The 16,091-nt window shown below is 42.0% G+C and overlaps 1 protein-coding gene across 1 annotated transcript; it reads left to right on the top strand.

The window, feature by feature from the left end:
- Nucleotides 1-5,769: 5,769 nt before the first annotated feature.
- Nucleotides 5,770-9,435, top strand: LRIT2 (leucine rich repeat, Ig-like and transmembrane domains 2). Its single transcript, XM_090279419.1, is given in 5 exon segments — nucleotides 5,770-5,879; nucleotides 6,171-6,443; nucleotides 6,445-6,947; nucleotides 8,516-8,545; nucleotides 8,654-9,435. Coding segments are annotated over 5 exon segments (1,698 nt in total).
- The last annotated feature ends 6,656 nt before the right edge of the window (nucleotides 9,436-16,091 follow it).

Raw genomic sequence — 16,091 nt, 5'->3', positions numbered from 1 at the left:
CCCTTAAGTATTATAAAATGTCCTTCTTTGTCTCTTTTATGGTCCTTGCTATGAAATCTGTTTTGTCTGATATAAGTATTGCTACTCCAGCTTTTTTTTTTAATCGCCATTTGCTTGGAATACTTTTTTCCATCCCTTCACTTTCATTCTGTGTAAATCTTTTGTTTTGAGGTGTGTCTCTTGTAGACAGCATATATGTGGGTCATGTTTTTGTATCCATTCTGCTACCCTATGTCTTTTGATTGGAACATTTAATCCATTTACATTTAAGGTTATTATTGACAGGTATTTATTCATTTCCTTTTGTACCTGTGTTCCTCTCCCTCTCTCTTTTTCTTCTTTTTCTTAAAGCATTTTCTTTAGCATCTCTTGCAATGCTTGTTTGGTGGAGATGTATTGTTTTAGTCTTCCTTTGTCTGGGAAACTCCTTATTTCACCTTCTATTTTGAATGAGACCCTTGCTGGGCAGAGTAGTCTTTGTTCTAGGCCTTTGTTTTTCATTGCTTGAAATATTTTTTGCCATCCCCTTTTGGCTTGTAATGTTTCTGTTGAGAAATCAGTTGATAGTCTAATTGGAGCACTCTTGTATGTTATTTGTTGTTTTTTTCTTGCTTCCTTTAGGATTCTCTCTTTGTCTTTGAATGTTGCCATTTTAATTATGATGTGCTTTGGAGTAGGCCTTTTGGGGTTTGTCTTCATTGGGACCCTCTGTGCTTCCTAGACTTGCATGACTTTTTCTCTCATCAAGTTAGGAAAATTTTCTGTCATTACTTTTTCAATCAGGTTTTCTTTCCCTTGCTCCCCTTCTCCTTGTATCCATATGATTCTAATGTTGCTTCATCTCATGTTGTCCTGCAATTCTCTTAAACCTCTTTTACATTTTTTCAGTCTTTTTTCATTTAGTTCCATTGTTTTGGAATTTTTTTCTCTAAGTCACTGATCTGATCCTCTGCTTCATTTAGCCTGCTTTTCATTGATTCTATGTTGTTCTTCTGTTCAGAAATTGTATTCTTCATTTCTTCCTGGTTCTTATTGATAGTTTCTATGTCCTTTTTTATGCTGGTGTAGTTCTCCATAAGTTCTTTGTAGCTTCCCTGTAGTTCTTTGTAGTTTCCCTGGAGTTCTTTGTAGTTTTCTTTGAGTTTGTCAGGTTCATTGAGCTTCCTAATTACTATTGTTTTGAATTTCATGTCAGATAGCTTGCTTGCTTCTATGTCACCTACCCCTCCTTCTGGAAATTCCTCCTTTTCTTTTGGTGGGGTGTCGTTTCTGTTTGGTGTGATGTTATTCCACCTCTCCTTTTTGGGCACTGGTCTTGTTTCTGCTTCTTAGATGGATCTGATTTTTTTCCTGCCTTTATGGTGTGACCTTCTTGTATACTGTTGTTGAGCTGCTGCCTCCAGCTGATGCCACTTGGAGGGGAGCAGTCTGTTTAAGTGATTTTTTTCATAGCACTTGGGAAGCTTCTCTACTGGAACCTAGTCCACTGCTCTCTGAGCTCTTTCTCTAGAACCAGCACCCAAAACTTATTACAAAGTGCCTCTAGTTCATTTCACTGTCCTTTGGCCTCAGCCAGAGGCGAGTGCATTCCCTTGCACAGGCCAGGGGTGGGTTGACCCGTTTCACACCGCGGACAGTCGGGCCCAAGGCAGACTGGTTGCTCTCCTGTTCTGGTGGAGGAGGAGACCTCTACACACCAGTGGGCAGGTTTGTTGTGGGCCTATTGCTATGTCTGGTGCGTTGGTTTCATGCCTGCTGGGGCAGGTCCGGGTGGCACCTGTGCACTGTGGCTGGTTCGCTGGTCCTGCACCCATGTGTGGCAGCTCTTGAGTTGGTTTTGCGCCCATTGGGGAAGGGCCATGGGCACATGTGTGCTGCAGTGGTGGGTGCCTCTGTTTGGTGGTTGGCCCGCTTCTCTTGTGCCCGCTGGGGCATTCCCGGGTGTTGCCTGGATGCGGTGGCCAGCGCGTTAGTTTGGCACCTATTGGGGCAGGCCAGGGGTGCCTGGGAGTGGCGGCCCATGCACTAGCATCGCGTCCACTGTGGTGCGCCCGGCGAGCTGGTTTTGCACCCACTGGGGCAGGCCCACGGGCAACTGTACATGGCAGATGTGGGTGTCTGTGTGTGGCGACTGGAACATTAATTTTGTGCCTGTTGGGGTGGGCCTGTGGGGCACCTGGGTCCGGTGGCCAGCAAGTTGGTTGCGCACCTGGGCAGGCAGACTGGGGCTCTTCCGTGTATGCACTCATGTGTCCTGGGGGAGGGTTGGGGAGTGGGTGAGTTCACTTCTGCACCTGCGCTCCTCAAGAATCTCATCCCACCCCTAGCCTCTCCTCCCCTCTCCACAAAAAACAGAAGAGAAAAAGAAAAAACACATTCATACATATACAGCAGTCGCTGTTTCTTGCCTCTCAGAGCTAGATGCCACCTGGCCCACTCCTGGATCTGCCAATGGGCAGAGCCCTGCTCTCCTCCTAATTCCTCTCTGGGGAAACCTGGGGTCACTAAAAAAATATTTGTGTACTACCAGCTGCAGCTCAGGGAGCCAAGCCAGTCAGAAATCCTGTCTCTTCCCTTTCTCCTCTGCTATCCTCACCAAACAGGTCATTCCCAGATGGTCTTCTCTGATCCAGCAGCACCAAGGCTCAACTCCTGCCAGTATCCAGATGTTAACTGATATGTTTGTTCCGCAATTAGTCCAAACTACAAACAAGTCTTGGAAGCAATCAAGCACAGCCTCCCCTCACTCCTCTGCCATCTTCCTCACTCTATCCAGAAGCTACTTCTGATGTTTCTTATCTGTAACTGCAGATCTAAGTTACAGGGTATGAAAAGGCAAATAACAGAAATTATATCCTGGGAAGTAGATGTAGGCTATTCAAACTAGACTATCAATCAAGGGACTCAGTGCTTGGTGTGTTTAGACAATTAGAGCTGGAAATTTTTGTTCTAACTTTCATATAAGCCAGAAGAGACAAAAATCAACTTACAAGTACTTGAGCATATTTTATTTGATTGCAAGGGCACTTCTAGTCAGGATAGGTTATGCTTATGTTTTGCTAACAATTTCCAAATTTAAGTGGCTTAACAGAAAAATTTATTTTTGCCCTCACAGAGTCTACTTGAGTCAGTGGGAAATGTGGATGAAGGGAGGGTTCTGCTCCACTTCTTCATTCTGTGTTTATGAAATAATTAGATATAAATGGCTTCTGGGCATCAGCTCTCTGGATTGTCTTGACAGAATATTAATCAGAGAGTTTCTTATGTATTCAATTGATGGAACTTTGGGACAGCTCAGAGAGAGAACTAGGCAACCTGTCAGAAAGTAAACATCCTGCCCTTCCTCTTTCTCAAGCTGGTGCTCTTCCCTTACTCCTCCACCAATCACGTCCAAGATGTCCCCTTAGTTAGATGCCTGGGATGGACACAGAGAAGACTATATTCCCACCCCCCTTGAAATAGGTTAGGTGACTAGTATTCTAGCTAATAAAATGTTAGTGGAAATTATGTTTTAAAAGCCCCTGCATGATTCTCCAGTTTCTCTTTTCCCTTGTTGCAGCAATTGTGGACATTCCAGGAATGTTAAGACAAGCCAGAGAGCTAATGCCCAGAAACCATTTATATCTAATTATTTCATAAACACAGAATAATTTATCTCCTCTAACTCCGTTTCTACCACTCTAAGATCCCAATTCCTAAAAGCATTGTGCAGGAAGAAAGGTGTGGGTATAATATACTGAGACTCCTTCCCTTTGTTGTTAAATCTCTTGAGTTTAGGAACACCACTTAATCATTAGTTGTTTAAGGAAAATAATATAAATGAAGTAACTTTAATTGTCCTAGTCCCCAGCCTTAACTGACACCATACCTACTTCCTGTGGCCATATGCTACATTAGGAAACCAGAGGATGAGGGGTCGGCAGAGAAGGAGAAGCAGTGCAGACATGGCCTGAGTGATTCTAGAGATGGCAAGCTTTCAACAAACCACTGGAAGGTTAGATTGAGCTGAACTCATTTGAAGAGATTAATATGGAATGAACAGAGAAGAAATTATGTGTGTGGTGGTGGTGGTGGTGGAGGTGAGAATTCTTCAGGCTTTTATATTTTGGAGTGAGAAAAATTCTCTAGTGGTATGTGATACCCACGGATTAAAACACATTTTTTCCCCATGAAACAAACTTAACAAAACCTTGGCCAACATGGTAGGGGACTCTGGAACGAGAATCACCCATCAGTCTTATTTTCATCAGGCCAAACTGGCCAAGTTATTGTGTCCTCGCCGCCCTCAGTCACTGCCTGTGGGCTGCATGAGGAAGGGAATGGCCCATGCGAACACTCCTTGCAGGTGAACATCAACTCATTCCTTGAAGGGGATCTAGGCAACATATCTCCATGTCTACCACAAGCTTTGTGCCCATAGCACTCTCTTTGTTTTGATTTTTACTTTGAGAGGAACTCTAGAGATCTAGCCAGACATAGAGTTAGACTGTCTGAAAACTCCAGCAAATATATCTGGCTTGGATGGAAAGCCTGAAATGTAATCAGCTTAGCTGTGACCCATTTCTCCCCTCACTGGTTAGCTACTAAGAGGATTTTCTTCCCTGAGGCCTTTTGTAGGGAATAATATATATATCATGAATCTTAGGGAAACCCATGGTATTTCAATATTCACCAGGAAGTACTCCAAGTAGTAGGGAAGTAGACTTTGCTGATCTTCAAGAGTGTGTTGGTATGTGAGGTACATTAAAATTTATTGGACACCTAATGTATGTTAGGTACTTTATTTTACATAATCTCAAAATTACCTAGAAGCACTATTAAGTATTTGTTAATTTCCTCACTTTGCAGAGAAGAGATTGATGCTCATAGAGGTTAAATGATGTTCCAAAAATGTAAAGACATGGAAGCAAGTCCATAACAGTTTTGCTCACCACTGCATTTCTTCCATCTAGTAAGTGTGTGGCTTAGAGAGGATGACCAATAAATATTAGCTGACTAAATAATGGGCATTAGAGCAAGTACCCAAAAATCACATATATGTAACTTTAAAATGTAGGCCTTTTTTTAAAATCAGGGAAGGTATACAGCATTCAGAAAAAGTTTTAAGATCCAAGATTTTAAAAAACATGCTTTACTTTAATCAGAAAAGAGTCTTGTGGTTTACCGTCTGCACCATTATGCTTCTCTGAGTCTGGCCATCTGAGTGGCGGATGCAGCTGTCTCAAAGCAATAGAGACATGATTCCATCACACAAAACCCCACCACACAAAGTGTTGGGGAGAGAACTATACAGAGGTATGGTCACAGAATTACTTGTCACCCATCGTCTGCATTCACTTTTAGAGAATGGTTGGAAATTCTAGGTTTCAAGATCCAGTTGTGATTGATGAAATATTAAATGAATTTTGCCAAATCGCCTGAAACATGGTGCTCAGAATAGCACTATCTACTGGTGTCTCGGATCTTTTAGCAAGAAACTGGGGGAAGGTGGTATCAGGACAGAACCAGACATCTGTCTTAGAGCTTACTTTCTGAAATCAAGAACCAGACAAAGGGAGAATTTTCTGACTTTAGTCAAGAGACATAGCTCCCTCATTATGTGTTCTTATTGAGCTTATGATCTGGGCCACGACAGACCTCAGAGCATCCAGTGGCTTTTCCACTGCTGTGCTGACCTACATCACCATGGATTACCAATAATAGGATTTGCCACTCAGAAGCTAGGACTATCTTATTCAAAATTCCCACAGTATTTTCTTACAGAGGAATATGACTTCAGTTTCTCACTATTTCCTGCTAGTTCTGGTCTGTCTGGATTTGCATGCAACTCAGCCATCCTGTCTGCCAGGATGTACCTGTTCAGAGGAGAATTTTGACAGGTGTGCTGTACTGGCAAGATGCCACAGGGCTGTAGGGGATGGGCTTTCTTTGAGGCTTTTTTAGAGTGGGATTAGACCTAGAATTTGCCGGAAATTAGAAAAATATCTGAGACTCATTCTAGTTGGTGCTGAACTTTGGTGAACTGTGAACTTTCACCAAGATAGGTCTAACTCTTTTATTTTAAGTGAGTAATATTTTTTTCTAATTCATAGTCTAATGCCAGGGTGAGCCTGATACAACTTCCCAGTTTACTGATGTTCATCTTAAAGCTTTTCTGGTTTCTTGAACAGGACTCTGCAGTGCATGTCTATCGTTTTGGGAAAGATCCCAGGGAACCTTCCTCAAGAGTTCAAGCAAGTGAGAATTGAACATTCATCCTTATTTGAACTACCCCGAGGGTCTTTGGTCAATATGAGCACCTTGGAATATCTTTGGCTCAATTTTAACAATGTCACTGTGATCCATCTAGGAGCCCTGGAGCACCTGTCAGAACTGAAAGAGCTGAGACTGGAGGGAAACCTTCGTTCAGTACCATGGACAGCATTCCGTGTGACACCTCTCCTGAGTCTTGGATCTCAAACACAACAGGATTGATGTACTCCCTGAGCTGGCTCTTCAGTTCTTGGTCAATCTGACATACCTTGATCTATCTTTCAACTGGCTTACAGTTGTATCTAAGAGTGTCTTCCTGAACTGGCCAGCCTTCCAGAAACATCAGCAACCTGACTGTGGGGCAAAGATTCTCTCTAGCATGGTGCTGGTGCGGCACAATAACCCCTGGCTATGTGACTGTCGCCTAAGGGGACTTTTCCAGTTTGTAAAGTCCATCAGCCTCCCAGTCATCCTGGTGAATCCTTATGTGACATACTGAGGCTCTTTCTCTAAGGCAGGGCAATTTTTTCATGAAACTGAGCTCAGTGCTTGCTTGAAGCCCCAGATCTCAACCCCCAGTGCCAATGTTACCATCCAGGTGGGACAGAATGTAACCCTGCAGTGCCTGGCCCAGGCCAGCCCTTCACCAACCATTACATGGACATATCCCTTGAGCATGTGGAGGGAATTTGATGGTAAGCCATGTGTACCCTCTTAATGTATCTGGGAGAATGGGTAGGTCTATAGCAAATATATCCTCAATAGAGAGGTACTAAACTGATATAGGTAAGACTGAGACAAGCCTGAATTATACACACCACAAGAAGGTAGTATTACACTATCAGCATTCTTTTAAATGACTGCATACAGATCTATATGATATATATGTGTGTGTGTGTATTACATATACTCTCTTATATAGACATATGTAAATCTATATCTTGGAGTTGACTTAACATTGTATAAATATTACAGGACAAATATAATTTTGAGGGCTTTCTAGATGCAGAACACTATACTGTGTATTTTTAAATCATAGAAATTTCTAACTAGGGTCAATTTTAGTGATTATCCATTATGTATTTCCTAAATTTACCTGAGCAGACTCACCTGGGGTGTGTGTTTGAAATAACATTTCCAGACCCCTGCCCTAGAAATTTGGATTAAGTGAGTCCAGGGAAGGACCTGAGAATATGTATTTTAACAAGTATTTTCTCCTCCCCAAAACTTCACCCCACCCTGAAACGCAGCTAATTCTTATCAGGCAAGGACGGGAAGTCCTAGATATTGGATCAAATTTATACCTTCCACCACTTTGTTGACCAGGCTTTATTGATTTAAGTTGTAATACTAGGATCCAGAGATAGGTGGGCCAGTAGACCCCACAACTGGGATTCAAAACTGCCTCTTATTTTTTGAAGCTATGTGCTTGCTCTGCTTTTGTTACCTCAGCTGGAATCATCTTTAATGATACCCTGAGGGTTGGGGCATATCATAAAGCCAGGATGACCTTCCAAGGGGTATCTAGAAGTTGTCTAGATGACAACCAGAAATATCTGACTAAAACTTGAGAAATCCAGTCAGCCATCCAGGCATTCATATACATGGTGACAAACCTCTGAATGATTAAAAATACTGAACTAACTGAAATTTTGACTTTTTTCTATTATTTTGATCACATTTTGTAGGCTTGAAATTAAACACCAATGAAAGAAATACAGGATTTATTATTGTAGCCTCTTTGAGAACAGTGAGATGCATCCAGATGTTATCTTTTGTGATGCTCTGTAATTAGTCTCCTTGCACCATCTAGTCTTTCAGTAATAATAACAGCTAATACAGAACATTTACTATCAATCTTATGAAGTAAATGCTATTATCATCCCATTTTACTGATGAGAAATTTGAGGCCAAGAGAATCCAAAGAACTTGTTAGAAACCATATACCTAGTAAAAGATAGAACCAGGCATTTGGCTCCAGGTTCTAAGTCACTCCACATTCTGGGGGTAAAAGGGCACTTTCTGAAGGTCACAATATTGCACCCTCACACTGTTGTGAGAGCTACCCTGGGAATGATGGTGTTGGCTCAGCAAGGCTAAGGTATTTTGGTGTAAGCAGTTGATGCAGTTAAAGAACTTCATAGACAGAAGAACAAGGTTTCAACTCAACTGCTGCCTCTGAACAACACTCATTGTGGGCAAGTAACTTAATCACTTGAACCCTCAACTTCCTATTTGTAAAAATTGGGTACTTATCTTACAGGGTTATTGAGGGGCAAACACCTGATACCAAGTATATGCTTAATAAGTGGTAACTGCCACCTTTTAAAAAGTGGTACTGCTGGATACTCCAGGTGTCTATTAGAGAAATGCACAGTTGTTTTGCTCTCTTTCCACCCAGTGTTGACCTCATCTACTGCAGAAGATGCTGTTCTGTCAGAGATGATCATACCTGCTGCCCACCTAGTAGACAGGGGCAATTAAACCTGTGTGGCTTCCAACTCCATCGGCAGGAGCATCATTGTCATCTCCCTCCGTGTCCAGCCTGTCCTGGTTCTGCATGGAACCCATTCTCTTTCCTTCCCCTCATGGGCCAATGTCTACATCAACCTGTAGGTTGCCAATCAGACTGTGCATGGGGTCCTTCTAGAGTGGTTTATAGTGGCCAATACCTCTGAAGAGAAGTGGGTCACCCTCTATGTTGCATCAGATATATCCCTCAGGAAGGAGGTGGTTCACATTGGACCTGGAGTCAACACATATGTTATGGATGACCTCCTCCCAGGCACAAAGTACAAGGCATGTCTCAGCCTGGGAGGCCAGCCACCACACCAGGACCAGTGTGTAGTCTTTGTGGTGGGCCAGGACCACAGTGGGCTGGATGAATGGGAGCACCTCCTGCACATCACAGTGGTCCTGTGTGCAGTGTTCCTGGCTGTGTCTGTGTGCACCTATGTCTGGGCAGCCCAGGTCCCCTGCAGCTGCAAGGAGTGGGCCTTTCTCTGCTGTCCTCATTGTAGGAAAGTCCCCAGGCAGCCCAACAGCACAGAGATCACACAGCGGTATGTGAGGATGGCCTGGGACACTAGGACACTGAAGAGTGTGAGGGGAAAGAAGGAGAGGAGGATAGTGACTGAAAAGCCTGGGCTAGGGTCTGAAGCAGTGTGGGCCTCCAGCCCCTAAACTGACCCTCTGTGGCAGCTCAGCTGGGTTCGATCTATTTATTCAACAAGTATTTATTGAGCACCTATTGTGTTTCTGGTACTGAACCTGACATGGTTAACAGTCCTCATTTTCATAGAGTTGATGCTAATGGAACTTTGTCCTACCCATTAATCATTTTTATCTTAATACATAATGTCTTAAAATTAATAAATGCTACTGTTTCCACATGTATAGCCATATAACATTTACATATTTACATGTAACATTCACATATAACATTTCCCATGTGTTATCTTATTAAAGAAAAATAGAATTCTACCCTTTTTACAGGTGAAGAAACTGAAGCCCAGAGAATTACACTACCCATCTAGCAGATGGTAGAGGCAGCACTCCAAAGAGGTTCTAATTCTATTGTTTCTTCTAAATGTCTGCTTTGCAGTATTCTTGTTCTCCTGTTGTTCAGAAAGTGTTATTCTCCCTCTTAATTGCAAATTCCCAATGACATCATGTAAATTTGATGTTTCAAAAAGCTGTCCTTTGAGTGGTAAGAGCCTGGTGGGTGGTGCGTGTCTGATTGTGGGTGTCTGTGTCCCCATGGGCAATCTTTGGTGCTCCAGAGAGCCTGGTGCCATTAGCGCTGAGCAACAGGGTTTGGGCTGCAGCCCAGGGCTCAGGCTCCAGAAAGTATTGGAAAGCAGAGTTGTGAGAGCCATACCCGCAATAAAAGAATCTATATAAAGTCATATTACTCTATTTCTTTCTTTCTTTCTTTTTTTTTTTTTTTTTTTGCAGACAGTAAGCTATAGTCCTGATTCTCACCTAGTCCCATGAGATTGTGAGCTTTGGGTTTCTTTTTTTCAGCCTGTGGCCCTATTTAATATCAGTGCCAAGCATGACAAATAATTGTTATATGAGTGACAATATAATCACTGCCCCATCCCCTAGTCAGTGCTTCCTATAAGATCCCAGAGAGGTGTGTCCTCTTCTCTGGGCTCATGTGGAATGGAAGGGTCCCCATGAACCTCAGAGACAGCTCACTGTCCCTGTGGGAAGCCAAGTTGATCAGAATTTATTTTTTTATTCTTTATTTATCTATTTTTAGAGAGAGGGGAAGGAAGGGAGAAAGAGAAGGAGAGAAACATCAATGTGTGGTTGCCTCTCACTTGTCCCCAACTGGGGACCTGGCTCACAACCCTGGCATGTGCCCTAACTGTGAATCAAACCTGAAACCCTTTGGTTTGCAGGTTAGCACTCAATCCATTGAGCCACACCAGCCAGGGCTGAAGACCAGAATTTAAACTCACATTTCTCTCCCACAGCTTCTCCCACTGGCCACAGGAAAATACCCTGATGGCTGTAACGTTCCCATCCCTCTAGACCTGTCTCTCAAGGATCACATCCCCCCATTAGCCTTCCTTAACTGCACATCTCCAGTGAAATAAGTAATGAGTTGAGCAGTATATGCAATGGTTTCATCGGTTGCAAGCCCTCAGGGGCACAGACTTATCTTCTTGCCAAGGCTACTGGGCTCATCCAACACCTGATTGTATTTAAAAATTAATGTTGGCTGAAACTACAGTAGTCCCTCGCTATATCATGGTTCACTTATTGCGGCCTCACTGTATTGTGGGATTTTAAAAAATATTATAATTAAGTATTTATCGTGGATTTTTCACTATATCGTGGGATTTTGCGGTACTGTATATGTATGTTGTTAAAGTTATGTAGGTTTAAGAGTGTAGAATAAATGTAAGGTTCCTACTTCATGTGTGTGTGTCTGGAATGTAATACCTGCGATAAGTGAGGGAATACTGTAATTTTAAAAAATTAAAGACTGCTCTCATTAAGATCAATTGTTCCCTTATTTCTTTTTTAAAAAAATAATTTATTTATTTGTTTATTTACTTATTTGTTTGTTTATTTATTTTTAGAGAGAGGGGAAAGGAGAAAGAGAGGGAGAGAAACATCACTGTGTGATTGCCTCTCACTTGCGCCCCCGACTGGTGACCTGATGTGCAACCTAGTCATGTGCCCTGACTGGGAATTGAACCAGCGACACTTGATTCGCAGACCGACGCTCAATCCACTGATCATTTCTTCAAGTTCTCATTATATTCTTCTGAGCATTAGAAGAAACAAAAAACGTTTTAATGAAAATTTTGAGTCATATCAAAAGTGGGATCTCATTTATTCCCTTTAGTCAGCTTCAATAATTTTAAATATTTTCCAGTCTTAGTTCATATAGTCATCACCTTCAACTTTTTTTTTAAACTGGAGTATTTAAAAGCAAATAAAAAGCTCCACAGTTGACTTGTGAATACTTCAGTTTTATCTATAACAGATTTAAAAGTTAAAAAACATAATGCCAGACTTCTAGTCAAGATGGCAGCATAGACAGACATGGCTCATCTCTTTACAGAACCACATTAAAATTACAACTAAAATATAGAAAAGCCATCACTCAGAACAGTCAGAAATCTAGTTGAATGGAAGCCTAACACCTGTAGTATTAAAGAAACCACATCCATCAAGACTGGTAGGAGAGGCGCAGACATAGAACTGGTTGGTCTCTCACCCATGTGTGGTGGATAAAAATTTGGGAGGGATATCTGGGGAGTGAAGACTCCCAGCTTCACACTGGGCCCCCCAGTGCAGAGTTCCAGCACCAGGAAGATAAGTCCTTACAACTTCTGGCTGCAAAATCAGTGGGGATTGAGTTGGTGGAAGAAACTGCTGGAACCCAAAGCTGTTCCCCTTAAAGAACCCACACATGGACTCACCTACTCAGACTCACTGTTAGGTATGCAAGAAAGGAAGAAAGGGACTGAGTGATCAAGTCGATGCCTTTATTGGAGCAAAGCCAACAGGCAGGCTGAATCTAGGCAGACTGTATCAGCTGGTGGGGGCAGAGTGGGGTTTTTAAGGATTATGGGGCTAAGGGTTTTGGCAAAGCAGACAATGCAGTCTCCTTCTTGAGAAAGCATGATGTATGTTTCAAAAAAGGTCAGCAAGTTCTCAGCTGTAGACATTCAGATACACTGGAACTTTAGGCAAACAACCCAGGCAAGTCTACAAATGGCCTGGGCAAGGCTGGGCAGGCCACCTGGCTGGCCTGTCCCTTTCACTCACTTTCTCTGAGCTCCAGCTCTGGGATAGCAGCTTGAAATGCACAGGTGGTATACAGGGAGAAACTGAAGTGTCTGGCATCAAGGTAAGTAGAGGCCATTGTCCCTTTTCTAAACCCTCCCCCACAAAGCCAGCAAGCTGGAGCCATGTCTGAGACTCCATCAACCTGGCTAACACTGTTTGCCCCACCCGGGAGATTCCCAAAGACTCTGTGGCACCCAACTTATGGGCCCACCCAAGCTGTTTTTCTATTTGCATGTCTGGTCCTAGCTCATCCTTCACAACTTCCTAAATCCTCTCAAACAATCAACAGCTGGCTTCAGTGAGCCCCAGATTCAGCACTAGCAACAGCCAGCCTAGATTCACAGCTTGGCTTCACCTGGGGATCTCCAAGCCCAGCACAAGTAGCAGCCATCTCAGATTGCTTTGTACCTCAGGCAGGGTGGCACTGGGCAAAATACATGTGTGGGCGGATCTTGGCCTGCACCACCTGGAAAACCCCAGGGCCAGTGCACCCAGCGGACAGCTATAAACCATATAGGAGCACCACCACCTAGCCCCTGCATAAGGTGATCCTCCATGGAGGGTACAAGTTGGTGGTAAGTAGTCATATCCAGTCCTTGCAGATGACTGGCCTGGGTAAATCCCTCCCATTGACCTGCCAACAGCAACCAAGGTTCAACTATAAGAGGAGGGTGTACTCAGCCCACACAAAGGGTGCATCCTGAGTGCCCAGCTTGAGTGATAGGTAAGGCTGTGCCGCTGGACCCTACAGGATACCTACTACATTAGGCCATACTACCAAGACATGGACTCAATGCATCTCTAACTAATACATAGGAACAAAAACAGGGAGGCTGCCAAAACCAAGAGATAAAGAAACATGGCCAAAATGAAAGAACAGATCAAAAATCCAGAAAAAGAGCTAAATGAAATGAAAATAAGCAATTTATCAGATATAGAGTTCAAAATACTGGTTATAAGGGTGCTCAAGGAACTGAGTGAGGACCTCAACAGTAGAAAAAAGATCCAGTCAGAAATGAAGGATACACTAATTGAAATAAAAAAAAAAAAAAACAATTTACAGGGAAACAACAGTAGAACCAATAATCAAATCAATAACTTGGAACACAAGGAACCAAAAAACAACGAATCATAACAAGAAGAAAAAAAAGTCCAAGAAAATAAGCATAGTATAAGCAGCCTCAGGGACAACTTTACAAGTGGTCCAACGTTTGCATCATAAGGGTGCCAGAAGGAGAAGAAAAGAGCAAGAAATTGGAAACCCTTTGAAAAAAATAAAGAAAAATTTCCTAATTTGGTGAAGGAAATAGACATACAAGCCCAGGAAGCAGAGTCCCAAACAAAATGGATACAAAGAGGCCCACTCCAAGACACATTATAATTAAAATGACAAAAGTTAAAAATAAAGAGAGAATCTTAAAAGCAGCAAGAGAAAAGAAGTTAGTTATCTGCAAGAGAGTACATATACGACTGTCAGCTGACTTCTCAAAAGAAACTTTGCAGACTAGAAGAGATTGACAAGAAGTATTCAAGTCATGAGAAACAGGGACCTAGAGCAAGATTGCTCTACTCAGCAAAGATGCCATTCAGAATCGAAGGGCAGATAAAGAGCTCCTCAGACAAGAAAAACTAAAGGAGTTTATCATCACCAAACCATTATTATATGAAATGTTAAAAGGACTTATTTAAGAAAAGGGAGATCTAAACTATGAACAATAAAATGCCAATAACTACATATCTATCAACAATTGAATCTAAAAAAAAACAAACTAAGCAAACAAGAAGAACAGAGACAGAACCATGGATATGGAGAACATTTTGATGGTTGCCAGATGGGAGGGGGGTGTGGGGGAATGGGTGAAGAGGTGAAAGAATTAAGAAGTACAAATAGGTAGTTACAGAATAGCTATGGGGAGGTAAAGTACAGCATAGGAAATGGAGTAGCCAAAGAACTTTTTACGTGACCTATGGACATAACAGTGGTATGGGAATTGCCTGAGGGAATAGGGGTGCTGGGTGGAGGGTGGGGGAGGGGAAAATCAGGACAACTGTAATAGCATAATCAATAAAATATAATTTAAAAAACTGATGCTATTATCACATCTAAGAACATGTGTTTAAATTATATGTATATCTATAGTTATGTATGTAGAAACAACACATTCGTACATGTATTCATATAGTAGAATTTGTTCCTGTGAAGTTTCTGATGATAAATTTTGAAAAAAAAGTGGTCAGAGTAATGCATGAACTTGTACTTCTATTGGCTGCTGAGAGCAAGGAGCATGTTAGTGAACTGGGACAGTGTTCAGCTGCTCCTGTGAACATGAAAATTTAGGGAGAGGAAATTAGTCTACAAAGAATTTCTGGGAATCTACCTCTTTAAGACCATAGACTTCCTCTTAACAAATCCCAGAGTAAAGATGTACATTACTCAGATTGATCAGGCAATATCACAGTAGGACTAAGAACATAGACTCTGGGATTCAGTTTCTTGGGCTTAAATATTAGCTTTGCTTCTTGCTTCAGAACATCAGGCAAGTTACTCCATTGTTCTGTGCATTAATTTCCTCATCTGTAAAATGAGGATGATAATAGTACCTACCTCATAGGATTTTCTGCATTATATGAGCTTTTACAGGTAAAGCTCTTAGAACAATGTGTGTCTCATGATAGGCCCTCAGTAAGCATCACCACAACAAATGTTATCACCATTTATGCATCATGTCAGTTTTGCTTTGTTTTTTAATGTGACTCAGTATACAGACTGGGCCATTTGGAACATCCTATTAGGATCACATAGGTGTATACATATATAAATATATATGTAGTGACATAATATATATGCTAATATCCTTCACATGTTCTATTTAATTAATGTCTAAAAGATGCTATAGTTTAGATTCAGTGCCATGTAAATTTAAGGAAATGACTTTGACTCAGAAGATGTTTGTAAGTAGGGCCACTTGCTTTTAGAATAAAGCAACTAATAGTCTCAGGCCTCTGCTATTAGCAACCCAAGGGAAGAATTTTGTTCTTTTTCTCTTTTCTTTTTCTGATTTATTACAGCTTGTATTCCTAACACCAAGAAGAGGGCCTGGCACAGCTGATATACTCAGAAACTGTGCTATTAAAGGAATGATTGAGTAAATCATATTGAATGTGGACCTTAGTGAGCCAAGGAGATACATTTGCAGAATTTCACAGTGTCATGTAAATGTCCCCAACATTACCAGCCTGTTGCTGCAAAGTCAGGTCACTTATTTTATTGATCACAAATTAAGCCATCACTACCTCATTCTGGAAAATAGTCCCTTCAAAGCACTGCATCCCTTCAATTTATTTCTGTTAATTTCCTAAAGGGCCTTTCATGCATCCTGTCCACATGCCAGTCTGGCAGCTTTAGTCCTCATGTGGTACCTTCCTTTCTCTCCTTGTCCATCCTTCCGTGGACAGGGTCCTGAAAACTATCAAGGAAGCCTCACTGCCCACCTACAGATGCCAACATCCATGTTAGGTGGGCT

Source organism: Furipterus horrens, unplaced genomic scaffold (assembly GCF_987537825.1).
Source record: "Furipterus horrens unplaced genomic scaffold, mFurHor1.1.pri manual_scaffold_5, whole genome shotgun sequence".
NCBI classification, from domain to species: domain Eukaryota; kingdom Metazoa; phylum Chordata; class Mammalia; order Chiroptera; family Furipteridae; genus Furipterus; species Furipterus horrens.
Note: the sequence above shows the minus strand (reverse complement) of the source record. Positions and strands in the feature narration are given on the sequence as shown.